This window comes from Pristis pectinata, chromosome 26, assembly GCF_009764475.1.
Source record: "Pristis pectinata isolate sPriPec2 chromosome 26, sPriPec2.1.pri, whole genome shotgun sequence".
In the NCBI taxonomy this organism is placed as follows: Eukaryota; Metazoa; Chordata; class Chondrichthyes; order Rhinopristiformes; family Pristidae; genus Pristis; species Pristis pectinata.
In genome coordinates, this window is record NC_067430.1 from 13,659,465 (window position 1) to 13,686,464 (window position 27,000).

Consider the following 27,000-nt stretch of genomic DNA (forward strand, 5'->3'; position numbering starts at 1 on the left):
TTTACATAATCAAAGTGCCATTTAATGATTTTTAAAACATTTCAGTGTGGCGGGGGTGAACTCTGGGCGGAAGACTGGGTGGGTGCAAGGTTCGCTGCCGGTTGCTAATACAGGAGGGACCAGTTGTCATGGCGGCGGAGAGCGAGTCGGAATGGACCGAGTTTTTCTCCAACTGCGTGCCGCCGCCCAACGCGGACGCCTCGGCCCAGGCCATGGGCGAGTTCGCGGTGCGACACGCCAGGCAGGGCCGCAGGGTGGTGCTGGTGACCTCGGGCGGCACCAAAGTGCCGCTGGAGTCGCGGACCGTGCGCTTCCTGGACAACTTCAGCAGCGGCTGGCGCGGCGCCGTGTCCGTCGAGTACTTCCTCCAGCTGGGCTACGCCGTGATGTTCCTGCACCGCCACCGCTCGCTCTACCCCTTCTCCCGCCGCTACTCCGGCCTCAACATCCTGGACGCGCTGAAGGCCGTGCTGGACGCCAGGACCACCCGCTGGCGGGTGGAAGCCGACCAGACGGCGCTGCCGGACATCGTGCCGGTGCTGCAGCGGTACACGGCCGTGCGGGAGGCTGGCCTGCTCCTACCCGTAGAATTCAGCACCTTGTCTGACTACTTGTACCTGCTCAGGGCGGCGGCTCAGGCGCTCAACCCCATCGGTAGGAGAATGTCATTGAACGTTTGAAGGGTTTGTTTAATGTTGATGGCACTGCACAGTCAGGAGTTTGTTTTGTGCACAGATTTTGTACAGAATCTGTATCTGGGCTTTCCAACTTGAAGGCGTTGTGTTTTGTCCCTGCAGCAAGTTGTTCTAAAGCCACGGTATCTATCACTATCTCTGATCTCTGAGGCCGATTCGGACAGTGTTTGAAAAATCAAATAAGAACTGCAGATCGGAGACTCAAAAAAGATCTGCAGATGCTGGAATCTGGAGCAATACACAAAAAGGAACTCAGCAGGTCAGGCAGTATCCTTGGAGGGAAACAAAACAGTCGACGTTTCGGGCCGAGACCCTTCATCGGGACTGGAAAGGAAGAGGGCAGAAGCCAGAATAAAAAGGTGGGGGGAGGTGGAGGAGCACACGCAGGCGGATGATAGCAGATGTAGGAAATCTGAAATAAAAACAAAGTGCTGAAAACACTCAGCAGGTCAGGTAGCATCCATGGAAAGGGAAACAGTTCAGAGGCCCTTCATCAGAACAGGGAAGGAGAAAACAAAAGGCATCAGTACAAGGAAAGAAAACAAAAGGTAATTTTATCACAGGTGTCACAGCTTATCACACACTCCCGTTGTCCCATCCATTCCTCCTGCCACCTCCTCTGCAAATGAAATTTACCCCTTTTCTCTCTTTCCCAGTTCTGACAAAAGGTCTCTAACCTGAAATATTAACTCTGTTTCTATTTTCACAGATGCTGTCTGACTTGCTGAGTTTCCAGTATTTTGTGCTTTTTGACCCTGAAATGAATTTCTGATACAATCTTGACACTGCTAATACTGCCTATGTGCACCTCCTGTAATTCGTTTGAACTCACCCTGGCCTCTTTCCATTCATGCATTTATTAATTCTAATCTACTTCTGTGGTCTTCTAGAATTATAGAAAATCGTGGCACAGGTCAATCAGCTCACTATGTTACTGGCCGTTAAAAAGAGATCTTTGGTTCTTTGCCTGGGACATAGGTTACACATTTAAGTACTTTCTAAAAAAGTAGGGGTTCTACCTCTTCCACCTTTTCTAAACCTGCTGGCTGACTGTAAAGCAAAAAACTCAAGTCCTTTTTAATCCTTCTGACAACATTAAAATTGTACTTTTATTAATGGGTGTAGGTCATTCTTATCCACTCTCTCAAAACTTACCTTAGTTGCATTTCTTCTGTCTCTTCTATTCCAAAGCAAACACCAATCTGTGGTCTTATGCAGTTAAAATACTCCAAAACAGCAACATTTTTCATTGTAATCCCTCTAGTGCAATCACATATTTGTAGTGTATCTGCCTGATACTGCCTAACTGAGTGTTACAGTATTTTGTTTTATTTTGCATTTCCAGAATCTGCAGTTTTAGATTTTTACTGTATGTAGAGTTGTAGCAGTGCCTAACTGGTATTTTTTGTCATACTGTAACTTCCAATTTTTAGTAAATGTTCTGCATGATTCCAACAGTTGGTGAGACCATACCTATATTGTGTACAGTTTTGGTTTCCTCATCTAAAACAGGATTTACTAGTTGTACAGAGAGTGCAGCAGAGGTTCAGCAGACTAGTTCCTGGGATGGCAGATGTGTCATATGAGGAGAGATTGAATAGGCTGAACCTTGTTTAGAGAAATGAGAGGTGACCTCATTGAAGTGTATAGAATTTTTAGAGGTCAACAGAGTAGATATTTCCCCAGCTGAGTTGTGCAGAACCAGGGGGTCACAGTCTCAAAATAAGGGGTAGGCCATTTCAAAGTGAAATGAGAAGACATTCTCTCCAGTGAATTCTAAATCTTGCATGGCTGAGGAGACTTGGTCATTGATTCTCTCCCAGTATATATTAGGGCAGTTGAAATCCCATGTTATTGCCTTATTGTTTTAACACTTCTCAGAAATTTGCTTGAATGGTTTCTCTGTTGCCTCCCTCTAATTGCTTGTGGGTCTATAGGACACTTGACTCAGTAATCATGGTTTTCCAAGAGTCTGTTACTACTGTGTTCACCTCAATCTACATGGCCTCATTTCACCAAATTGTACCTTCTCAATCTGTAATTTTTCCTTTGACCAATAGTGTGCAAACATTCTTTAATTTATCCTTCCCTCTCTAGCTAGTCAGCACGGAAACAGTCCCTTCAGCCTATTGAGTCCATGCATGTCTGGGGTTCTGAAAGAGGTGGCTTAAGAAATGCAATAGTAATGATTTTTCAGAATTCCAAAAATACTAGAAAAGTCACAGTGGATTGCAAGTTAGCAAATTTTACACCACAACTTAAGAAAGGAGAGGAAGAAATTGAGGAACTCCAGGCAAGTTAGCCTGACATCGATTGATGGGAACTTACCAGGATCCATCACCAAGGAAGTCGTAACAGGCACTTGGAAAATCATGATTATAACGTCAACATCATTATGCAGCATTTTTGGAGAAAGCTCAATTAATGTTTCAGATCAATGACCTTTCATCAGAACTCTGAAAGGTCGTTTGACCTGAGATGTTAACTCCATTTGTTTTCTACAGATGCTGCATGACCTGCTGTTTTCTGTTTTGGTTTCAGACTTCCAAGAGTCACCATATATTTGTGAAAGGGAAATTGTATTTGACATGAGGATTTTCTAGTAGGAAAGATAAGGGAGAAGTTAGTGGATGTGATGTATTTATATCTTCAAAAGGCACCCAATAAAGCATTACATAGTAAGTTCCTGAACAAAATAAGGGCTTGTGGCTGTCATTACACCTGACAGATTACCTCAAGATACATAACAGAGAAAAAATAGCATTTAGTCTGGTCTAAATTAGCTGCATATTTGATAGAGGTATTTGCATTATTCAGATTTAAATATAGGGAGTTGTGTTGTTTTATGTAAACACAATAATTTTCATTGGATATGCATTACCACTGAAAATATGTATTGCTGCACTAACAAGTGGGTGTTACATTAAAGCATTTCCTCTAGCCAGAAGTGACTGAAATTTTTGTTATGTATTTCTTTTGGCATTTGGTTTCTTGGCAGTGAGTTTCATGAATTTCTGAAAAAGTGGGCTGGATAGCGAACAACTGTGAAAAAACTATGTAATTTATTCAGTATAACAAAGAGTAATTCTGCTAGGATTTACAGGTCAGGAGAATCTACTGGATAACTTGTGGTATGCCTTTATACATCTTTTTATAGGACCAAAGGCAATGTTCTACCTCGCAGCAGCAGTGTCGGATTTCTTCATTCCTGCGTCAGAGATGCCAGAGCACAAAATTCAGTCGGGTGCTAGCCCTCTGCAGGTGATTTGTGTCTGACTACATCTGGAGTACGGTTAGGAGAGAAGCTTTAACTATGAAGGAAAATTCCTACACCTTCCTGATAAAATTGACAATTTGGATTGAGTTTGTACTACTTTTTATTTCCAGTTGGGCTGCTTCTTAAATTTCTAAGAAAAAAATTAAAACTGAAACGCAACATTCTTTGGGAAAGTATTGAAATGTAATGGAAGGCATGGTGACTTAAGCTTTTTTGTATTTTTGTTTTAGCTAACTATGCAAATGGTACCCAAGATGCTTGCACCTCTTGTGAAGGACTGGGCTCCTCATGCATTTGTCACATCCTTCAAGTTGGAGACTGATTCGTCACAGCTGGTCGCTCGAGCACGTAAAGCTTTAGCAACTTACAGACATCAGGTTGTTGTTGCCAATGTCCTTGAAACACGGAGGGTGTACGTTCTCATAGTCACAGAGGATTCTCAGATTGATCTAGCACTTTCAGAGAATGAAGTGAAGCAGCACCGAGAAATCGAGGAGAAGATTGTGAAACATTTGAGTGAATGTCATACTAATTTTATAGAAAAGAACAGAAATCCCCAATAAGTAGATTGAAGATGAGTTACTAAGGATCATCTGTACGAGAAAAGAATAAGCTATTGGAATGATGGAAGAAAAGAATGAAATCTTACAGATGTGACCAAAGCCAGCTGGGAGATCTGGTGTTATGCTTAATGTTTTTTTAAAAAGCATAACATTTGTGTGGTCTGGGTTAACTCTAACTGCAATCAGAAAAGTTTTAAAGTTCCTCTTTGATCCAGCAACTGCCTAATAAAAAGTAACATGGCATCTTAATCAGTAAGCAGGTAGAGCTTTTCCTGACTAAAGGGAGCTCAGTGTTGCTTTTTAAGTACTAAGATGTTCCAGTATCATTGGATGGGAGTAAAACTATCACTATAGTCAGTGAAGCAATGGTTAATAAGTTGTGAACTTCCAAGTCAGAATTTTACAGTATTAATCTTCAAATATGCTATAGTTGTAGAGATTGCTGAATGCAATAGATATCTTGACCCTGCTATTAAATAAAACACAATGATGTACCTTAATTTCCCTCATTTGTTGATATGTAATGACAGTAATCACAGTTATATTAAATGTGCATTCAGTTCGCAGGGATGGATTTAAAGCATTCCTATCCTTTCACTGCTATCTTTACTCATTGTTCTGTAGGCAGCAGTAGTAGGAATATGATTTTTCTTTGAGCCTTTATGATAGTTAGGAGTGCACCAAACTACAATGTCAGTACGGGGGGGAGGGATAAAGGTAACACAGTTTGTTCTTTCCTGTATCCCTAATTCATTTCCAGCTCACCTGGAAGAGTTGTCAATACCTCAACCACTGCCTTCAAGGTACCACCTTAATAGATGAATCTCCAAAGCTCAACTTTTAAAAGCCAAAATACAATTTGAACCATATTATCGTACCAACTTCTAATAATTCAAGTTTGTCCTTTTATAGTAAAGACAGTATTCGGATGAAGTATTTCTAGTGTGCATTAGTGACTCTATACAGCACACTTATAGGACTGATACAACAAGCTAGAACAGCAATCACAGTCAGTAAACAAGTTGACTATACAATTTGAAAAAGTTAAACAACAACTGACTGACAGCATTCCTCATCTATTGATCCCTGCACATTTTGAATGGCTGTGGCACTTACATTGGAGGACTTTGCATAGAATGACACATCTGCAATATTCAGATGGAGGAAAATCACTTAGCTCCCCAGCAACATGTAGATACTAACTTTTGCCACCATTTTGATGGAGAGGTTAACTATTTTAATAAATAGTTTAATGCTTCCAATAAAACAGCAGTCTGAGAAATAAGAGTGTATAACATAACATTTCTAGATGCTAGTTCCTAAGGAAGGAAGCATTATATATATGATATTGAATACAACTGTAAATAATTATCCTTGGGTGGACAAAAAATTTAATAGCTTGTAATTACATTATCTGTGAGTCCATTAATGGTACATCTGTTTTACTAATAATTTATAAACAGTAAAAAAAATACTTTACAAAACTCGAAATATTTTAGAGGCAGAGTAGGTGATCCATTAATTTCCAAACTGAAGATCTTTGATAGAGCAGCTAAATCAATGAAGCTTGATGCTCTTCTTAACTCCAGCCCGGATACCCGAGAGCTCACCACTATATCGTTGTTCCTCTCTGCGTACCTCACGCACCTGTAAACATGATGTATAACAAACTGATATTAAGCAAGATCTCATCATTGTAAGAAGCATACTGTGGATTTATATGCCTTTAAATTTGGGGGTAATCTGGAAAATAAAACCCTACTCTGACATCCCTATACTACTGTAGTACTTTAGGACATAGTTACAATTTAGTTTCAAGAAATATGGACTCAGTGTAAATTTCCAATATTAAGGTCATTCACAAATGATTCAGTCATTTCTTCTCAATGGGAAATAGGAAGTGGGCACCGATGGCATGGTGAACATTTATCACCCATCCCCAATACTAGTAAGATGGTGGCGAGCTGCTGCCTTGAACCGCTACAGTTAGAAAAGTCAGGTAATGGATCCTGAGACAACGAAGGAGACAAGTCAATATAGTGTTTGATTTGGAGAACTTACAAACTTTCCCATGTGGCTACTGCCCTTGTCCTCACAAGTAGTAGAGGCTGCAGATTTGGTGTGTCAAAGACTTGGCAAGTTGCAGCCCGTGCAGTCATCTTGCAGCCATTATGCATTAACAATAAAGTGTTTAGGGTAGTGAATGGGGAGCTAATCAAGGGCGCTGCATTCATACAGGCTCATTTACCCCTTACTGTGTTGTAATGAGTTCTCACTCTCAACAACTCGAAAGTTGTTTTGGTTGAATATTTAAAACAGGTCTGATTAATATTAGATACCATACTATTTTAAAACATGGTCACTGTATTCCTTGTTGTAGGGACTTCTATCATACATATTTTGACCAGCGCTCTCACATGGAAAGGTCTTCAAAGGCCAATGTCAAGGGAGCCATTTCTAGTTTTATTCATTTTAAGAATATGTGATGTTTCCTCTTTTGCTGGGGATTTAGCAGCTCAGAGACTCAGAGCCAGACTTAAAATGTTTACAGGACATTCATTTTTTGAATTAAGGATCAATCTCACTAACTCCTTCACTTACCTGACCCTTCCGTCGGATTTTGGCTCGTCTGAATTTCTCTCTGTGCTTGACTCGAGGATTACGATCAATCTTCTTCCTCCTGGGTGTGAGACCCTTATTCTTGGCGATCTGTGATTGCCATGCAAAAATTAGCGAGCAATTGGTGAAAATCTTCAGCAGACGGGGTTACAATGATTTATCATTATAATCAAATATTCTGTTCATGGAAAAAGCCATCCGCAACAGTCTCCAGCGAATCAAACTCAACAGATGGTCAACCTGCAGTCAGAGTGTGTTCAGAACTGTATGTGGGTGGGCATACAAGGGAAAGGCAGAGATTGTGAGTGGAGGAATCTTCAGGGTGTATACTACACTCAAACTGACACTTTAACGCTCGGGATGTTTTCACCAAGCGCCAGGGTAAGGGGTCCAATATTCTGTTTGGGGGGGGGGGGGGGGGGGCAGAGGGAGAGAAAGACCCAGATGTCATCATACACATTTGGTATGCAGAACATCAGGCCAGGAATTGGAAGTTTTACAGTTAGACTTTCGGGAGTTAAGGAAATAAAAACAGAAGGACCAGATTAGAGATATGATGCAAGTGAGAGGGCTTCTGATTCTTGGGGCACTGGGACCATTCTGCCTGCTAGTTTGGTTTACTAATGAGGCTGTGAAGGGTTTACACAACATTGGCAGGGGGATTGGGAACTAGCATGCAGCAATAGAGGAAAATAATAATTATAAATTAAAAAGCAAGAAGAGTGCAATTATAGTACTCCGAATATTCTAATAGGCCATCAAATGGCAACAGCAGCAAATGGCAAGGAAATTATGTATGGGCAAAAATCAGAGCGGTGATATTAGGACACTTCAGTTACCCAATAATGACTGATAGAACATTAAAAGGCATGAAAAGGGAATCTCTTTGCAGCAGGTCAGGAGAATGTCTGATTAATAGATTTCTTGCCCAACAAATGAGGTGGCAATGGTGGAGCTAGTTCTTTAGAATGAGACAAGCCAAGTGGGACAACATTTGGGAAGCACTGCTCATATAAAAGAAGAGCTCTGGGCAATATGAAATAGAACTCTAACTGGAGGCCCAACCAAAAGGATGGAAGATCATTTGGCCAAGTTAAAGGGGAACCAAAGATTACCAGTTAGAAGTGTAACAGGCCAATAGGGGACGTTTAAAAAGGAGCCAATTCATGTACAGGCCAAATACATTCCTACAAACAGGAAAGGTATGGGAACCAAGGCCAGAGCTTGGTGAAATCGTCCCAAATCGGGCAGCAAATGTGAAACAAAAGAAGTGGATGTACGATGAATATTGATGAATAATTCCAGAACCAAACTGAAAATAGTAAACAGAAAGGGAAAATTTAACTGAAAAAAAGGAAGAATATGAAAATAGAGTGGCAGTTAATAGGAAACTGAATAGAAACTTGCAGAAAATTATTCATAGAGTCATAGAGAAAGATGGGAAATAAGACTAAATTGGTTGGTAAATAGCTTCCTTCTGTGCCGTAATGAAAAACTCAAGCAGCAATATACACGATAATCTCCAGACCAAAGTGCTCAGTGACATTGTTGTTCGGGTAAAGATAAAAATTAGTACAAAACCAATTTTCTGTTATGAAGTTTTGATTGGATTGCACGTATACATTTGTTAGTCTATTTACACTGGCCTGGGATCCTCCACACAAAAGCTCATGACCAGTGGGCATTAGAAAGAAAGAATTATAGACTTGTTTTATTAGCTTCCAGTAGCACATTATAAAGCAGCAAAAACTGAATAGTATCAACAGCATTCTGCTTTTTTGATACAAATATTTTTTTAAAAAATGAATAGTCATCATCAACATAAACTTGAGGCATGGAAAGTTCTCTTTTAAGTTCTATTAAATAAAGTGGTCCCAGAAAAAAAAGATCAGAATAGCCCCAAAGCAGAAAACAGCAAACTATAACATAATGTTAGAAACAAGATTGATACCTGATAAGTGATCTTTCTCTTTTCATCTGCATGAAGCACTTCCTGCACCACAGCAGTGTTCTCATTACTGAAACATAAAACCCAATATTATAGCATTGGGACACAAACATTTCAGAGTGGAGCTCCATTGTCTGGGGTTGCCACTTTTAAAGAAAATGGGCAGGACTGTATTTCAAAATTGAATTTACCACACTTTCAAGGAAACTAAATCCTTTTAGAACAAATTCATTCTCAATTTATGGTTTTTACATTCTTGTTACCCAATTCTCTCTCTGATATGCTGTAGTTTCAACCTTACCAGAGAATCAAACTGGAGAACTGTATATTAATTATAACATGGAAACAGGCTATAGAGTTTTCCCATTCATAAAATTATTTTTATATATAACCACAAGGTATCACTTTATACTACAAAGATGGCAGCTTCCATCATTCACAGGATTACTTGCCTCCCTTTTTAGCACTACCTACAAATGTGGCTAACATTCCCTAGCCCTATATCCAAACTACTAATAACATGGCAGACAAAAGCAGTCCCAGAACTGAAGGCTGAGAGATAGCTACCACCAAACATCTTGAACAGTTTGCTCTCACTTTTCTCACTCCTATATTAGCTTTTAAAATTAATACTGCTAATTTTTAAATCCATACTCTTATTAATACATCTGATATCACGTTCATGTCCATTTGAAAGTCCATGTTCAACCACTGCATTTGTCCATCATATCCATTCATCTGTGCTTCTCTAAGTCAGCGTACACTTCTACTTTGGCTGTGTGAGACTCAATGCTGTATGCACAATGCTTTGCTCATTAAATAACTTGGGGAGTTCATTCTCACCTGGGGTGGAATGCACCTCTCGTCAGTCACTCTTTTGAATAGATTCAATCCAAGAAATATTTTAAAACCCATGTACATACATAAATATTCAGTACCTGTCTTCTTCCATTCTTTGTCTCTTCGGGGACGGAGCGCCTTTCATTTCTTTATGATGTGGGAATCCGGCTTCATCACCCATATCATATTTCAAATCCTTAGATACCTCCTCACCAGTGACCTACATTAAAAGATTAATCCCATACACTCAAGAACACGTGGAAAGGCACAAGGACATATCCTCTCAAATCAGTTCTGGAGAAAGAGATCCCTGTGTTAACATTTAACTTGCCAAAACATTAAGAAAATCATTTAAAGTCTTGCAATTCATGTTATACTTGTAAGTACTCTCCCTTTGATTTTTTATTTAATTCACGGGATGTGTGTATTGCTGAGAAGATCAGCTTTAATGACCTATTCCCAATTACTCTTGCATTAAGTATCTTCCTACGTCATTTCAGAGGACAACTGAGAATTATCCACGAGTCACATAAACCCAACTAGGTGAAAATGGCAGATTCCTCTTTCTAAGGAACATTGATGAACTAGCTGTACTTTTACAAAATCCAGCAATTTCATGTTTACTATTAATGATAATGGATTATATTTCAGAATTAATTAATTAACTGGATCGGAATGCCCGATTCCCATAATGAGATTAGAACTCAAGTCTCTGGGTTGATAGTCCAGATCTCTGAAATAATCAGTCAGTAACACAATCACTTTTCCAGTGTACCCTGTACAATTAGTTTTAATGACCAGTTACTGTGCTTCTGATACTAACATGACTGGACTATGTATATTGGATACTTTCAGCTTACACTCCCTGAGGCAAGTGAGAAAGAAGTGATAGGGTGGAGGGATGAGTGAAATTATTACAGCTTCTTAATATAATTAAGTTTATAGTCTGACTTTATACCTTTAAGATCTGCCTAGAGGGAAATTTTTTGAATTAGTCAAGTTTTGAATTCATAAATCCTACAATCTGTTTGACCTGCATGCTACAGAGATTCAGCTCATCAGATTTTCAGCTTCCAAAACAGTGATTACCATCCTAGACACAGCTACAGTCAAAGTAGGAAGTGTCCAAATTTTGTAGACTTTATAAAGTTGTCCACCCTCCCATCCTTAAATCAGAATTATGCCACCACTAATATATAGCAATCCCTTCTATACTTGCCTTTCCTTTTGCTCTTTGTTGAGCTTTTGGTTGTTTACTCAGTTGAGATGGTGCTTTCTTCAGTTTGAAGATATGTTGATCTTTTGCAGTAACAGATTTAAACTCTTTACTGGTCTGGTTTAAAGTCTTCTGGATATCAGATGCCACATCCACTACAGGCAAGTCATTGATTAGCTGGAGAGAGAAAACACACTTGTCACCTCCTGGAAGTTAGCACAATTGAGGTATTGTTTAACTGAAAACCTCACGCCCCAGCAATTAGGTTCTTCAGTAATGTGAACCGGGGTGTCACAGCTTGGTCAATGAGACAGTTCAATCAAGTTCATTGAACTATCTCATGAATTTGATGTGCCTAGGGGATGGAGTGGGTTGGGCAAGGAAAGACAATAAAACAAATAGAGACAAGCATCTCCAGCTAGCCTTACTCGGGTGACTAATATGCCTGACACTCCAAATGCCACATGAATGCGGATTGATCCCATGGCCTTAGTCATGGATAGTGCAAGGTAAAAGGAAAGCACTAAAAAGTAACAAATAGGATAAAATATTAATAACCTTGGATTAGTTTAGCTGCACAATACTCACATTTCTGTATGTGAGCAGTCTCTCAATCACTGGATGGTTCTGAACTGGGATCCTCTTTGCCTTCAATACCAGATAAAAACTAATGTTTGTGCAGTAGCTGTAGAACACACATCTCATTAACAAGAGTACAATCATTTTGTTTTCTGTACAGTACTTCACACTTCTGGATTTTTTTAAATTAAATATAAAACTCTCAGGTATAGTACAAGAAATCCCGATTTTCTGTATGACAGCTCTCTACTCCATACACCAACCCAGCTCTTCCTGAAAGTGCCACCAACTGGAGCCACCGCCCTCAGCTGGTTCAGATACAAAAGGCTAACCTCATTGGCTTTCCACACCGTGGAGGCCACTAGGCCTTCGGTAAGGGGGCGTGGAAGCCCTGCCCAAGGAATGGTCTGACATCTTTGACACAAGGCAAAAGAAGAGGCAGAGTTTTGTTGTGTCAAAGCCTGTGATGGTTTGTAATAGTTTTGAAGTTGACATTTGGAGAAATTAAAAAATTTGAAGTTGATGTAAATAAATTTAAGAACATATTAAGATCTGTTTGGAAATCATTAATAAACTAAAACTTAAAAGTATAATAATAAAAAGCTCAAAGAATAATAAAAACTCTCCTTATCCATTACTTCTTAACCCACAGGCCGAGAAATCCCATTGAAACCAATGGGATATCTGATTCTATGCCAGGTCTGTGTCTGAACTTTTCACTGGACTGGCTGAATGCCAGTGGTTCTTTTGAAGAACCACCAGTCACAGCCAAGAACATTTATCACATTGATACTGATATTTTCATGATATAGTCTGCCTATTGTCATGTTCATAAAAAAAAACACATGAACATCTTACCAACAAATGCACTGAAGTGTTAACATGGCACTGACATTCTTAAGATCACGTCTAACAAAGGCACAACTTTATATAAAAAAAATCGTCAAAAATGATATTAGCCACATTGGAATTTCCACTTAGCCACATGACTAATGGCTAATAAATTGGACATTTGGCATTTACTCGATATCCCAGACTATCATGCCCTGGAAAGGGCTAAGATTCTCTAAAGTTATAGCAAAGAAACTTACTTCAGGTACAGGTGGTACTTTGTCTGCACATATTGGGCATCCTGTGAGGTAAACAAAAATTATTACAATATGATCAAGGCACACTGTACACCTTCAATCCCCAACTACCATGTATTTTATGTTCTCAGCATACCTTCCCTGCAGGTATCCTACCACTCTGCACCATTTCCATCAGTGGCTGTAGCTCATCCTTCACTTCCACAAGCTGCAAGAGAAAAATCAAACTATTGTTTTGCTTGGCAGAAAAACTTAAAACTCAATCCTACTAAGTAGGATACAAGTAGCTAAAACAGGAATGTCCAACTTTTTTTCTTCACACACAAGAGAAATATTTCTACAACTGCAAACCTCAGGCAATTTTTTGCGCAAAAGGGAAAGAAATCCACTTGCCTATCACCATGGGATAATGACATACCAAATGGGACATCTGACTGTACAACTGATCAAAAGAAAAAGACACTCGACACCCATATTCCATTCCTATCAAAGTCTCATTTCAGATACCTTTTAATTCGATAATTCTTAATTTTGTGAAGAATTATAGTTTGAGTAGTAATGTCAAATCTGTACTTCCCCGAAAGCGGAGTAATCAATTTTTTCTTTATAATCTGCAATTTTTCCCACAAAGTACTGACTTTGGATGAAGAAAACAAAGAGTCTAACCAGAATAATGCTAATATAACTAATCCATAAAAACCAACAGTAACCGTTGCCATTGTTTAAACCAGCCAAATCCTGTGTATTAAATTCAACCTTCCATTGTTACTCTTTTTCCCTCTTCCACCTCCTTTAATGTTCACGAGGTTAGGTCCTCCTCTCATCCAGTGGTAGATCAGCCAAGTACCTTGTTCCCATTTGGGAATGTTAACTAACTTCTATTCACAGGTCAGATGAGGCTTGGAATTCAGCAAGGATAGAAGGCCTAATGTACATTACCACTCTAAAATGTCTGTAAATCCTTACCAGAAAACATTATTTCTGTCAATGAAATAATATTACTTATTCTTTAGAAATAAACACCCAGTGAAAGAATTTTTGACCTCTAGAACATTACATTTCTACTTTATTAATTTTCATTTTCTTTTTCCTAAGTGCCATCTAATATTCAGAAAACACAGCAAAACAGTTGAATGAACTCAAGCAACCTTAGAAGTTTAGCCCACCTTTGCTTTGAAATCTTGGATGAGTTCCAGAAGCTCAGGTGACTCTTTCTTCAGTAGTTTCAGCTTCTCTTTCTGGGACATTTTATTCAAATCTTTTTTAATTTTCAGATCCTTTCCAGAATCCTTCTCTGCTTCCCGCTCTTGGGCAAATGTCTATCATGAGAAAACTCCATATAGTAATTAAATTTTTCTTTTCAGCAAACCCTACTTCCTTCGAGATAGACATACAGGGGGGCAGCAGACCTAAAGATACCTCATCCTAATGCTTACTGTTTAACTGTGCACATGCTGGCAGGAAATCTTATCACCTGGGTCCATACAAATGTTGCAGGATTGATAGCAGTCAAAAAGTTACCATGGCTGATCTCCTCCCCACTGAATACAAAGCAAACCTCAGCCCAGTCTAACTTAACTGAGATTAGCTGGTGAGAACAGCATGAAAAAAAACAAATGTAAGCAACAAAACCATGTCCTGTCTGGGATTTGTGCCTTTATTCCAGCACTAGCAATAGAAACGAAGTTGACTGCATTAGCACAGAACTTTACCTATTCCTGTCACTTGCAGTGGAGAAAAAGTTAGGGGGATGGGGGAGAACGAAGATGCCTTTTGATACATATTTAAGGGATTCAGTGAAGTCAGCCAGTCACTGGCAGAATGAGCTTTCAGCTCACAATTTTAAAAGTACATAAAATGTTTTGAGATGAAAACAGCTTTACTTCTCACAATTCTTCACATTTAACCAAAGTATCAGATCCTATGGAGAAGGTGTGAGGGACAATAATGAAAAGACACAACTTATGCAAAGATATGCTTCAGATGCAGTGTCAGTTTAAAATACAAGGCAATGTCAGGTGCACACTTGTACGGTTAGAACCTACAAACTGGGGAGTTGACGTAAATAGGGAAATTAACAATGGGATCAATATCGAATTAAAGTAAATGGGTGGTCAATGGTAGGCATGGACTCAGTAGCCAAAGGGTCTGTTTCCATGCTGCATCTCTCTATGACCCTCTAGGAGGTATGGCAAAGATTCACCAGGCTGACTCCTAGGATGGTAAATCTGTAATATGAGAAGACATTGAGCAGGTTGGGTCTTCATTTATCAGAGTTTAGAAGAATGAGGCCTTCATTAAAACGTACAACATTCCTGGTGGTCGAAGAAGGGAGGATATTTCCCCTGACTAAGGAGTTTAGACTAATAGTTTCAAGCTGCAGAGGTGTGCCCCAAACATGGAACCAGGAATGCCTTGAAGCAATATAACTTTTAAACATGAAAAAAACACTGCTAATATCTAGAGGACAAACATTATTAAATTAACTCAAAAATAAGTTGACAGGTAACTTGCTGCTGGGGATTGTTGGAACAGGATGCCAGGAAAAGACAGGAAGCCGACCCCAGTGACAGTTCTCACAAATTACCCTGACCCTTCTAACATAGTGCCAAAAACCCTTTTCACACCTCCATAAGTCCTGTTAGTTACCTGAATAAGATCAAGCCCAAAGTCATCCTCAGACAGATTCTCTGCCAACCGTTTCTGAATATTTATAGCTTCTTGTTCCTCCTCCTCAGCCTCTGCCAGAGCTTCTGCCTGTTTCTTTCCACCTGCAAATGTATAAACGGCAAAGACTGAGATCAAACCATAAAATCTTACATCTCCTTGCACATACCCATAAATTCTCATGGTTGGTGGGTACAAAACAAAAGTGCAAAAATTTAAACTTTCCGCATTGGGTTTTCATATTAAAAGGTAAGAAATGAAAATTCCTAAACTGCTGCATTCACACACCTCCCAGGACCAAAGCTAGTGAATTCTGACTAGGTCAAAGCATGGCCAGCATGCCACCCAGAAGTTAGAATTCAAGCAAATTAAAGCAAAACACTGCTAAACATCAGCACCCAACACAAATATCTATTGGTTCAAAGATCTGGTTGCAAGTCAGACCCAATATGTTGCATCTCTGAAGTTGTGGGTGAATGCATACTTATATGGTTAAAATCTACAGTACATTACAGTGCATTCACATTGCCTCAATTCAGATGCACAGCAATAAGCCAGAAGAGTGTTGGAAATGAAGAAGCCCATTTTCACAATCGGTCCCACCTTTCTAACTATGACATTAATGGCTGGGCATCTGTTTTGGAACAAAAAAACACATCAAAAATAGAATTGTCCTGGAACATGGAAGCACAGGATACCTTCTGAACATTGTTAACAGCTACAGAAATAAAAATAGACTGACACACCATGTATTTTAGCGCACATTTCTCTTCTCGTACTAGTGAAAGAGCAATGACAAAACCTGCCAACTCCTGCTAAGTTTTGAAATATCATAGCATCTAATAAATAGTTACAAATGGGTAGAAGAGATAATCATAGCTTTTTTCAGCAATACACAAGCCCAAAACAAACTTTGACTCCATTGTCACTAGTGGACACAGAAACCACCTTGGAATAACCGAGGAATAAATAGCCTCCACAATTCAGTTTGATTGAACTGCATCACTATTTTTACTTCTGATAGAGAATATTCATCTGAAACATGAATCCATTTTCTCTGCCAAATATAATTGATCTGCTGCACATTCCACAATTTTTTTAAAATTTAGGGACAAGTGCTCTTTATGTTGTGCATTTCAAAATCAGAACTTCATCTATGGAAACAATGAGGAAGAAATCTGCTTCCCCACCCACTGACCATACATCAAGAGGCCAAGTTACAGAACTTACGAGGAAGCTCATCAACATAGTCAGTATCGTAAAACGATTTCTTCTTCTGTCCCCAGGCCAATGCACTTGGGAGACCTGCAAAAGAAAAAGTGAAGCAACAATGAGTTTTACTGTAAAGAAATTAATTCAGCATTTGCAGCAGTAGCTTCACATGTTGACTGCTATCGATCAATAGTAATATTTATACAATACAGCAACTCTTCCCCTCCACCCCACTTCCCCTCCAACCCCCCACCACCCCCCCACCTTACCCCCCTCCCCCCAACCCCCAACCTTCCACCCCCCCACCACCTTCCTCACCCCACCCCCCCACCCCCGATCAAAATACTTCCAGGTGGGCTCAGGTATGGAAAGAAACTAAAAGGACTAAATGGATTATACAAAATTTGATAACACCACAGTTCTACACTAACCATCTTCTGATTTGCCCTCAAGGTCACTATCCATGTCAACCCCTTCCTCGTATTCATCTTCCTCATCTTCTTCTTCTTCTGCCTCCTTCTCTTCATCCTCATCAGAATCAGGAAGCTCCAGGGGCATTACCTCTTCCTGTTTTAAAAGGACATAATATGTAGTCAGCGCTGATACTTGATCCAATCAGTTAATTATTAATAAATTAATTTCTAACAATATATTTTTGCTGCATGATAACTGAAGGGAAATATACACTGAACAGTATCAAACACAAGAGTCAGTAGACAGTTTTCTTTTAATTCAGTGAAAGTTCAAGTTCCACAATCAAAGCTACCACCAAAAGTCGAGGAGAAAAGAATATGAAAATTAGGAACAAGGGTACTCCATATCGCCCTCTGGGCCAACTCTCTCATTCAATATTATAGCTGGTTTACTTTCAACTTATTAACCACTGAAGTGCTAAGTAGCCAAAATCCACTGATAGCAACATCAAATAAATGACTGAACGCTCAAGGCTCTCTGGAGTACAGCACACCAGATCAAATGAGTTAAATCAATAAGGGGTGATATCAGGATTATTGATGTAGATGGAAGGGCTAGACAACCGCCTCGAGAGCCTGCGTTATCCCTGTAGGATTTAGGAAGGGCCAATGGAGCCCGATACATCCTAATTGAGAAAAAAACATGGATATATTGCGAAGAGACAGTGAGTGAGATAGTAAAATGGACAAATAAAGACACCTTAACCAACTTCCAGGTAAGCAAACTGTTCAGAGAAAAGAGAATGGAAGTAAGAGTTTACACTGTACATTGAGCTGGCTACAGCAGATAAAGCAGAGTTGATTAAAGTAATACATCTCATTTGTCATAAGGAGAATAAATCGGTAATGCAAAAAGGCTCTAGAGTGCATCAGATGCACATTACAAGCCAAGAAATTATACAACCGACATTACACACATTAACAGGAGTAGGGACTGCATGCAGTAATGCAACACCCACAGATCTTCAGTAAGATTCTCATCGAGTCCCATCAAGGTCTTTGTTGATAGCTTGAATAACTGACTACTTTCTAGTATCACATGAAAGAGCTACTGTGACATGTCTGGTCCCAAAACCTTTTGCAAAGACAAGCACAGAAACAGAGGCTACTATTTTAGCACAATATTCAGAGGGAAGAGCTGCAACATCAGATGTATCATCTTTCACATGAAGTGTTAAACAAGGTTTTGTCCAGCAAGAGAAATGAAATTTGAGAGAAATGAATGAAAAAAGCTTGTTTGAAGAACAGCAAGGGAAATAACAGTATAATTGAGAAGCTTGCCCAATAACAGTGTTATGTCAGCCCAGCAGAATTGGACACACACACCTCATCCAGTGAATCTTCACTCAAATTATCACGTGCTATTCCATCAGCCAGCAGCTTCTGTAAAACAAAATTTAGGATTATTGATTTAAGAGGCTTGCAAACAAGAATATCAAGGCACCTTTGGACTCCTGCTAATAAACCTGCTTTGGCAAACAGTAGTGGGCGTTCCTTAAAAATTGCCTTGTATAAAAATTGCTGTCTTCCTGGTCCTTCTTTTACAACTTTCCCCAAATGCAGAGTATTTTTAAGGTGGTATATACTCAATATTTCACACTGAAAAATCAGTAACAATGCACAGCACATTTCTCATGCTGCTGTACATGTTTTTATTCATATGTTCCACACCATACCTGATGTTGCTAGTCATAAATATATTTTAATTCTTAAGCTCACATTTATTATGGCAATTGCATTGTAAATGCAACATAATTTAGTGTCACTCTCCTTACTACAGCAACACCATAGTAGCTTGGTTTTGCAGTGACATCATCAGCTAGCATTGTGGAAAAATAGCTGACTTATCCAACTTTCCAATTACTGCTTCTGTTATTTTATAGAATTTCAATTATTATCCAGAGCAAACCCCTAATCCTACTTCACCTATGGTTTCCAAATTGCATTCTCTGATTACAATCAACATCACAGGAAACTAACACAATTTCATCTGTGGTTATTTTTTCTTTACTGCGAAGGTTTCTAGACAAATGTAGTGTTTCACACTTACCTCAAGTTTCTTCTCATGAAATTCATCAACGGCATCGTTAAAATACTCCAAGGAATTCTACAAGGAAAATATAAGTGCTTTCAGACCAAACACAATTGTTCCCTACCCACTTTACACTTCAACATCATAATCACAGAAACTTAGTTAACTCACAAAGTCAGGTCTTCAAGAATATCCACTGCTATCCCAAGTTCCATGGTTTCACAACCAAACAGTGACTAAAAGTTCAGGTCAACCTGCTCCCAGTTCCTAAACGGTATGCTAGTATAATCCCATAAGATTTACCTTAGTCTTCTGAAAAAATGTTACCTGCCATCTTTCCATAATTACACTGTGCTTAACGCTCTTACATTAAAATATGATTAAAGGGATATTAATGGGAAGTTTCTATGTTGACCCAGAATCCACTTTCATTCTTTTAACATAAACAAAATATGGCAGATGCTGGTAATCTGAAATAACCACATACCTCACAGCCCACTGATCCTCTGACAAATCTTTGCTACACCTAACAAGCTCCCTGACAATTTTAGCCTTTAAAATGTTTATTTGTTTCCCTTTTGAAAATTACTAATGAAACTGCTTCCAACACCCTTTCAGGTAGTTATCCAGATCACAACTCACTGTTGAAAAACTTCAGCTCACTTGGCATTCTTTTGTCAATCACAGCAAATTTGTGCCCTCTGGATGCTAACTCTGCTCCAACGGAAATAGTTATTCCTTACTTATACAATCTAAACTTTTCATGTTTTTTTAAAATCAAGTCTTTTAACCTTCTCTACCACAAGAACCACCATCTCTTATTTAATGAATATCTTCATTCTTGGTACTATTCTGGTAACTTTTTCCTTCATCACCTCAAAAACTTTGACATCCTTCATTCAGTATACTCAAAACTGAATAGTACTAGAGGGGAGGCCTAACTGGCACATTTTTTTAATATAATGGTTTCACATAACTTCCTTGTTCTTGCACACTATGGCTCTATTAATAAAAACAGGATTCCATGTGGTCTTCCAAAAAAAATCCTCCTTAAATTAAAATATATGAACATGCTAAGATTGCTGGAACACATTAGGCCACATTGCTTTAGGTGAATTTTTTTATTATTACAAGGGTGGGCTGGTAGAAGTTTTATGATACCATCAAATGACGTTATCTGGACTATTTGAGAGAATAGGTACATGGGTGTTACAGTCTTGGGAACAAACCAACAGTGAGAAGTTTCTGGCTGTAATTAGAATCAAAGGCATTCTGGTTGTAGACGTGGTGTTGAGTTACTTATATATTTTGGCACAGAAGGGCCATTCAGCCCATCAGGTCCACATTGGCTTCTAACAAAGCAGTCCCATCAGTCCACTTCCCTTCCTTTCCTTTTCCCCCTATAGCTCTACAACTTATTCTCTCACACACACCCATCAACTCAATAAGGTATCTCATTTTCATAAGAGGCAAAATAGTTGGAGTGTCTATAGCTGCTCTAGCAAATGGCTTAAATTATGAAATGACCGATGGAATGGAATCAAAAAATAAAACAGCAGACTATAACAGGGTTTGACAAATGACAAAATGGATGGCTTTTGATCCTTCCTGTGGATGATGTGCACATGATTTACACTCTCATGATTTATGCATGCACATAGTTATGAAATCTTTTAATGAAATTCACAGTTGGACTAGATTGACCAAATTGACTGCTTCCACATACAAGCCCAGGTCACATTAAGTCATGTAATAATTAGCTGGTAGTAATACAAAGGATTACCACATACTCTCCTTTATAATACTCACAATATCTGGATTTGGTAATTTGCTGTACTGCTCAGGGTCATCGCTGTCATCATCCAGCTGTTGCTGCTGCCTGGGTTTTTTTCTACCAGATCTGCAAAGCAGCCAATAATTACAAATGTAGGTGTTAACAATTAACTATTCTGGTGCCATCGAAGAATAACAAACATACATAACATCCTGTTCTTCCTTTGCACAACGATATTGGTACAGATGGTTAGGTACAAATATTTCTATACTAATTTTTTAATGCAAAGTTTTGTGCTTATTTACATAATCACAAGTACAGGTATTTACAGAATAAAGTCTTCTTAATGCTTAATGAGAAAGTTTTATGGCACAGTCTCCAACCCAACTACCTGAAACTTATTTTACAGATGACCTTCACTATCAGAGCAGGTTAAACTTTCGTGAAAGTCTCAACCATGGCATTAAGCCATCTGTTTGCAGCTGCCAGTGAAATAGGTTCTCATAAATAGACACAAAATTCTAGCAAAGCAGCAGAAAGATTGATATCCAATTGTCACCTCTTAATCCTTCCCTACAACCAGCCTTTCTTTCCTAATCATCAACTCCAGTTCAACTAGCAGTTCTCATACTTTTGATGTGGTTTCACATCCCATTCAAAGGTCTGCAGACAAAACGATCCTGTACTTTTGGAGTTCCGCTCAGTCTTTCAGACGAACAGTTAAAATGAGGACCCATCTACTTTCACACAACACTACTTTAAGGAAGAACACTTAAAGCATATATATTTAATATGATGCTGGCATTCGACCTGACAACACTCCTAAAATAGTTACACACAATACGCTGGAGGAATTCAGCAGGTCAGGTAGCATCAATGGAAGGAAATGGATAGTTGACATTTCGGGTCGAGACCCTTCATCTGGACCAATAGGTAGAGGGGAGGTATAGTTTTGTGGGTTGCTCCAGATTCCACCATCTGTAGTCTCTTGTGCCTCCCCAAAACAGTCATCTGGTCGACATTACACTCGGGTTAGTGGGATTGCGCTGAGCACAAACTGGCTGCCTCGTTCCCTGCTCGGCACTTCATGCAGTTCTTGAATAAAGACTCGTTGGCGGTAAAGCGACTCAGGAAGCTGCACCGTGAACGGTGATGCATCTCCTCACCGGCAACTTTACCCCTCGGCTCCCGCGCCTCCATGACCAGGACCCTTCTCTGACCCGAACTCTTCCCCTCTGAAAAAAGTACTTTTTCCTTCCTCACCCCCGCCGGTCGAGACCCTTTTCTCCCCCAACAGCACCCTGCTCTTCCTCCCCCAACAGCACTTCTCCCTCCCCTCCCCCCAACAGCACCTCCCCTTCCCCTCCCCTCCCCAACAGCACCTCCCCCTCCCCTCCCCTCCCCAACAGCACCTCCCCCTCCCCTCCCCAACAGCACCTCCCCCTCCCCTCCCCAACAGCACCTCCCCCTCCCCTCCCCAACAGCACCTCCCCCTCCCCTCCCCTCCCCTCCCCAACAGCACCTCCCCCTCCCCTCCAACAGCACCTCCCCCTCCCCCCAACAGCACCTCTCCCCAACACCTCCCCCTCCCCTCCAACAGCACCTCCCCCTCCCCCCAACACCTCCCCCTCCCCTCCCCTCCCATCCCCCCAACAGCACCTCTCCCTCCCCCCCCCCAACTCCCGTCCTGTTTCTCACCGTCGCATGGTCTCCAACCGGAAGCCGCCAGTGGTCCCTTCCTCACTGTCCCCCCGGCAAACACATTTAGAGAAATATAATCGTTCCCCGTTGCAGGGGGTCCAGATTTACTTTCTGAGCATGAAAAGAAAACCCTGAAATATTAACCGATGCTTTTATATGGAGTTTATATGAGCTGGTAGACGTTTTCATTTATCTTTAGATTGTTACAGTTCGGATTTGCAGCAAATTAATTATTTTCTTACACACCCGGAATTGTTTTCTACCTGGACAGCCTCCGGTTTGCTGGAGTTAATTCCATTGCAGTTGGTAGAGGGGTAATTAAATTAATCCACTATCTATGTCGCAGGTTGAAAGGCATTTCATGAAACATTCGAAGCAGAATGAATTTTATACACGAAGTTATATTGGGAGTTGATGGCAGTGCGGGAGTAATATGAATTGATACCATTTGGAAGACATCCGATTGAGGTGCCCTTCCCCTGAGCCGTGCGAGTGGGCGGTGCCAGCTGCCTGGTAACGGGGCCGCCGCCGAGCCCGGAGCGGGGGGTGGTGGAGGCGCCGGTGGTGCCGGGCGGTGCGTGTGCCCGCGGCGCGTCCAGCAGCGGGATTCCCTTCAGCGTTGAACGGAAGCAGCGTGGCCGAGCTGCTCGGACACCCGCAGCCCTTGTGTTGCGGTTCCCCATCCTCCTTGTTTCGGCGAACTTTGCGAGGAACAGGCTGGGCGGTGCACGGAGACCGGCCGAGCACCGGCTCGGTGCGGGGGCAGCGACGGGAGCCCTGTGCATCATGAGGTCGGGTCACAGTCTGAGAGCAGGAGTAGGAGGAGGAGGAACCGCAAGGAGCTGCTGAGTGTGAAGGGTGGGAGATGGAGAGCAGTGGCGAGGTAAACACTGAAACGCTATTTCCCTTCCACTGTTCCAAGTGTTATGCCCTACTGATTCACCAAATGTTCTGGGATCCCCCAGTGTCGCACATCTCCGGGTCTAAACTTTGGCAGGCAGTTTGACGAGAAAGACCAACTGAATCCAATCCTATTTTCACTTAGTAACAGCACGTGTATTTTCCCGCACGAATTATGATAGATCAATGAATAGGAATTCTGATGAACTTACCCCCTCTTATAGCAGAGGTATTGAAATGACAATTATGTATTCATTTTATAGATCAGGTTGTCAGTTAAACAGTATTCGACCCCAATACGTCGACAATTCCTTTCCCCCCATAGATGCTTCTGAGTTTCTCCAGCAGCGTGTTTATTGCTCCAGATTCCAGCATCTTCGGTTTCTTGTGTCTCCAAGTTAACATCTATTCTTGTCATTCTCAGATTTCGTAATGATAAATGTAATGTCTTACCTATGAAGGGTTAATTTAGCTCATTGCGTTGTGGAAGAGAAACAATATTTTTCGACCGTAGTAACTGCATGGCTAGTTCATTCATTGCGTGACTTTCTGCATGTAATTATCGCCTTTACTTCTTCTAAAAATATACTTTACATTTTACAAATTTTATGAATAAAACAGTGCATTCATTGGTTTGCATTCACAGTACAAGACAGAACATTCCATTTATGTACAAGGTTTACATTACATTAGCATGACATCTTTATTTTACGTAATTGCCATGGCTAGACGGCTCAAGGCGTTTTTATAAAGGTTCCAAACCATGAGCATGTAAGGAGGGCTTCAATTAGTGGCTGAACTAAACTTCAGTGCATCACTCAGTATTTGTGTCTGGACCTTGCTTATCTGCAACATTCAACCATGGACAGTTCCCTTCTGGGAAGCCCACCAAGTGGGACTTTCATTGAATTCATTACCGGTTGATGTTTGCCTCAATATGCATCTGTGGAGACAGCCCATAGAACATAGAGTCCAATGTTAACCAGCTATTTGGGATAAACCTTGACGAAGGCCACTCTCTTTCCAGACTCCCTTGGCAAACACAGTTTAGAAGGGGATGGACGACAGTCTCATCCCTACCACAGCCAGTCTTGTGTGTAGTGTGCAATGCCCCTGAGACTTGAGCTGAAGGAATTGAAAAGAGTATCCATCTTGCCACCAGCCAAACAAGATGTTGGTGCGTCACACAATGTGCTGGAGGAACTCAGCAGATTAGGCAGCATCTAGGGAGGGAAGTGGACAGTAATTGTTTTGGGTCAAGACCCTCCATCAGTCCAGATGAAGGGTCTCGACTTGAAATGTCGACTGTCCACTTCCCTCCATAAATGCTGCATGACCCATTGAGTTCCTCCAGTGCTTTGTGTTAATCCAGATTCCAGCATCTGCAGTCTCCCATTTCTGCAAGATGTTGGTGCTTGTTTGAATGTTCTGTTAAAGAGCCATTCTGCCAAATAACTGATAGTCTGCTCCGGGAACCATACAACAGGATCCTTTATCTCCTCTCCCTGTAGGGCCTGTAGGACATTCTGTGTAGATCATTGCCTGTTTTCTTGAGGCCAAAGGTGGTGTTCTGCACCATCTTTGCTCCAAGGACTGCCTGCAGCACAGTCCAGCTGAAAGCAATTTTCTACAGTAAATGGTCAAACCCATTCTTTACAACATTGGGGATACAGACATCAGGGGCATGGTCCTAATTAAAAACAAAAAATGCTGGAAATATACAGCAAATCAAGCAGCATCTGTGGAATGAGAAACAGAGTTAGTGCTTTAAACCAATGAACTGTGCTGATGAAAGGTTACAATCTTCATAGAATAATAGAAAATGTATGTCGTGCAAAACAATTCTACTCATTGTGTCAGTGCTGGTCGAAAAGAAACAGTGTTGGTCTCGTAGAAATGGCTACTGAGTCAGTTGGGGCATAGGTTTTAATTTTCCAATATTCCCTAGATTCAGGGAAGGTTCCATTGGACACCATTTAGATAATGTGTTTTTTTCATTTTTCCTGCCAAAATTGACAATTCCACATTGTCCTGCATTATATTATATTTATTATACCGTACTTTCCTATGTATTTTTGTGTTAGCAAATTTAGCAATTATGTTTATCATTGTACTTTCATCCATGTCATTTATATACATTGTAAAGGTTGAGGACCTAGCACCAATCTGTATGGCACACCGCTCTTTACACCTTGCCATCCAGAAAAAGACCCATTCATACTTAGTCTGTTTCCTGTTGGCCAGCCAATGTTCTACCTATGCCAATATGTTACTATCTACACAACAAGCTTTTATTTTCTATGGAAAGGCTGTGGATGTTGTCTACATGGACTTTGACAAGGTCCCACATGGGAGGTTAGATCGGAAGGTTCAGACACTAGGTATCCACGGAAAGGTTGTAAACTGGATTCGAAATTGGCTGTGTGGGAGAAGACAGAGAGTGGTAGTGGATGATTGTTTCTCAGACTGGAGGCCTGTGACTAGTGGTGTGCCTCAGGGATCTGTGCTGGGGCCATTGTTGTTTGTTGTCTGTATCAATGATCTAGATAATAATGTGGTAAATTGAATCAGCAAGTTTGCTGATGATACTAAGATTAGAGGCGTAGTGGACAGCGAGGAAGGCTTTCAAAGCTTGCAGAGGGATCTGAACCAACTGGAAGAATGGGCCAGAAAATGGCAGATGGAATTTAATTCAGACAAGTGTGAGGTGTTGCATTTTGGAAGGACAAATCAAAGTAGGACATACACAGTAAATGGTAGGGCACTGAGGAGTGTGGAGGAACAAAGGAATCTGGGAGTTCAGATACATAATTCCCTGAAAGTGGCATCACAGGTAGACAGGGTTGTAAAGAAGGCTTTTGGCATCCTGGCATTCATAAATCAAAGTATTGAGTATAGGAGTTGGGATGTTATGGTGAGGTTGTATAAGACATTGGTGAGGCCAAATTTGGAATATTGTGTGCAATTCTGGTCACCTAACTATAGGAAGGATATTTGTAAGACTGAAAGAGTGCAGAGGAGATTTACTAGAATGTTGCCGGGTCTTCAGGAGTTGAGTTACAGGGAAAGATTGAACAGGTTAGGACTTTATTCCTTGGAGCGCAGAAGAGTGAGGGGAGATTTGAAAGAGGTTTTTAAAATTATGAGGGGTATAGACAGAGTTAATGCGAGTAGGCTCTTTCCACCTAGATTAGGAGAGCTAAGTATGAGAGGACATGGCTTTAGGGTGAAAGGGGAAAGGTTTAGGGGGAACATTAGGGGGAACTTCTTCACTCAAAGAGTGGTGGGAGTATGGAACGGGTTGCCATCTGATGTAGTAAATGCAGGCTCACTCTTGAGTTTTAAGAATAAATTGGATAGATACATGGACGGGAGAGGTCTGGAGGGTTATGGACTGAGTGAAGGTAAATGGGACT

The 27,000-nt window shown here is 40.6% G+C and overlaps 3 protein-coding genes across 4 annotated transcripts in view; 2 read left to right on the plus strand and 1 right to left on the minus strand.

The window, feature by feature from the left end:
- The first annotated feature begins 33 nt into the window (after positions 1-33).
- On the plus strand, positions 34-5,776 carry ppcs (phosphopantothenoylcysteine synthetase). The gene is made up of 3 exons (XM_052039612.1): positions 34-654; positions 3,853-3,956; positions 4,203-5,776. Exons 1-3 carry the CDS (start codon positions 129-131, stop codon positions 4,533-4,535), a joined length of 963 nt encoding a protein of 320 aa, XP_051895572.1. The 5' UTR covers positions 34-128; the 3' UTR covers positions 4,536-5,776.
- Positions 5,777-5,909: 133 nt separating this feature from the next.
- utp3 (UTP3 small subunit processome component) lies at positions 5,910-22,733 on the minus strand. 2 transcript variants are annotated; one of them, XM_052039221.1, is made up of 16 exons: positions 22,682-22,733; positions 21,019-21,109; positions 19,228-19,284; positions 18,504-18,560; positions 17,136-17,271; positions 16,723-16,797; positions 15,475-15,596; positions 13,992-14,144; positions 12,962-13,033; positions 12,829-12,869; positions 11,747-11,843; positions 11,162-11,335; positions 10,041-10,162; positions 9,106-9,172; positions 7,137-7,244; positions 5,910-6,182 (listed from the first exon to the last, which is right to left on the minus strand). In XM_052039221.1, the coding sequence occupies exons 1-16, from the start codon at positions 22,687-22,689 to the stop codon at positions 6,093-6,095; spliced, it is 1,470 nt and encodes a 489-aa protein (XP_051895181.1). In that variant the 5' UTR covers positions 22,690-22,733; the 3' UTR covers positions 5,910-6,092. The 2 variants fall into 2 exon arrangements, with proteins under 2 accessions (XP_051895181.1, XP_051895180.1); XM_052039220.1 differs by lacking the exon at positions 22,682-22,733 and adding an exon at positions 21,823-22,266.
- Positions 22,734-23,218: 485 nt separating this feature from the next.
- ccdc30 (coiled-coil domain containing 30) overlaps positions 23,219-27,000 on the plus strand; it is a 97,412-nt gene continuing 93,630 nt past the window's right edge. Inside the window, exon 1 of the mRNA XM_052039460.1 lies at positions 23,219-23,567. Coding sequence (XP_051895420.1) covers positions 23,550-23,567 — 18 coding nt within the window. The 5' untranslated portion in view covers positions 23,219-23,549. The remainder of the gene's footprint in view (positions 23,568-27,000) is intronic.

What these genes read in the sequence shown, in the direction of transcription:
- ppcs (XM_052039612.1), top strand. Translation starts at nt 129, where the DNA reads ATGGCGGCGGAGAGCGAGTCGGAATGGACCGAGTTTTTCTCCAACTGC. An exon ending in TCAGGCGCTCAACCCCATCG is followed by an intron (nt 655 to 3,852) that starts GTAGGAGAATGT and finishes ATCTTTTTATAG; the next exon opens with GACCAAAGGCAATGTTCTAC. An exon ending in CGGGTGCTAGCCCTCTGCAG is followed by an intron (nt 3,957 to 4,202) that starts GTGATTTGTGTC and finishes TTTTTGTTTTAG; the next exon opens with CTAACTATGCAAATGGTACC.
- utp3 (XM_052039220.1), bottom strand. Translation starts at nt 21,884, where the DNA reads ATGTCAACTATCCATTTCCTTCCATTGATGCTACCTGACCTGCTGAAT. An exon ending in AAGTACCACCTGTACCTGAA is followed by an intron (nt 11,844 to 12,828) that starts GTAAGTTTCTTT and finishes TGTGTTCTACAG; the next exon opens with CTACTGCACAAACATTAGTT. An exon ending in AAATCCGACGGAAGGGTCAG is followed by an intron (nt 6,183 to 7,136) that starts GTAAGTGAAGGA and finishes TCATGTTTACAG; the next exon opens with GTGCGTGAGGTACGCAGAGA.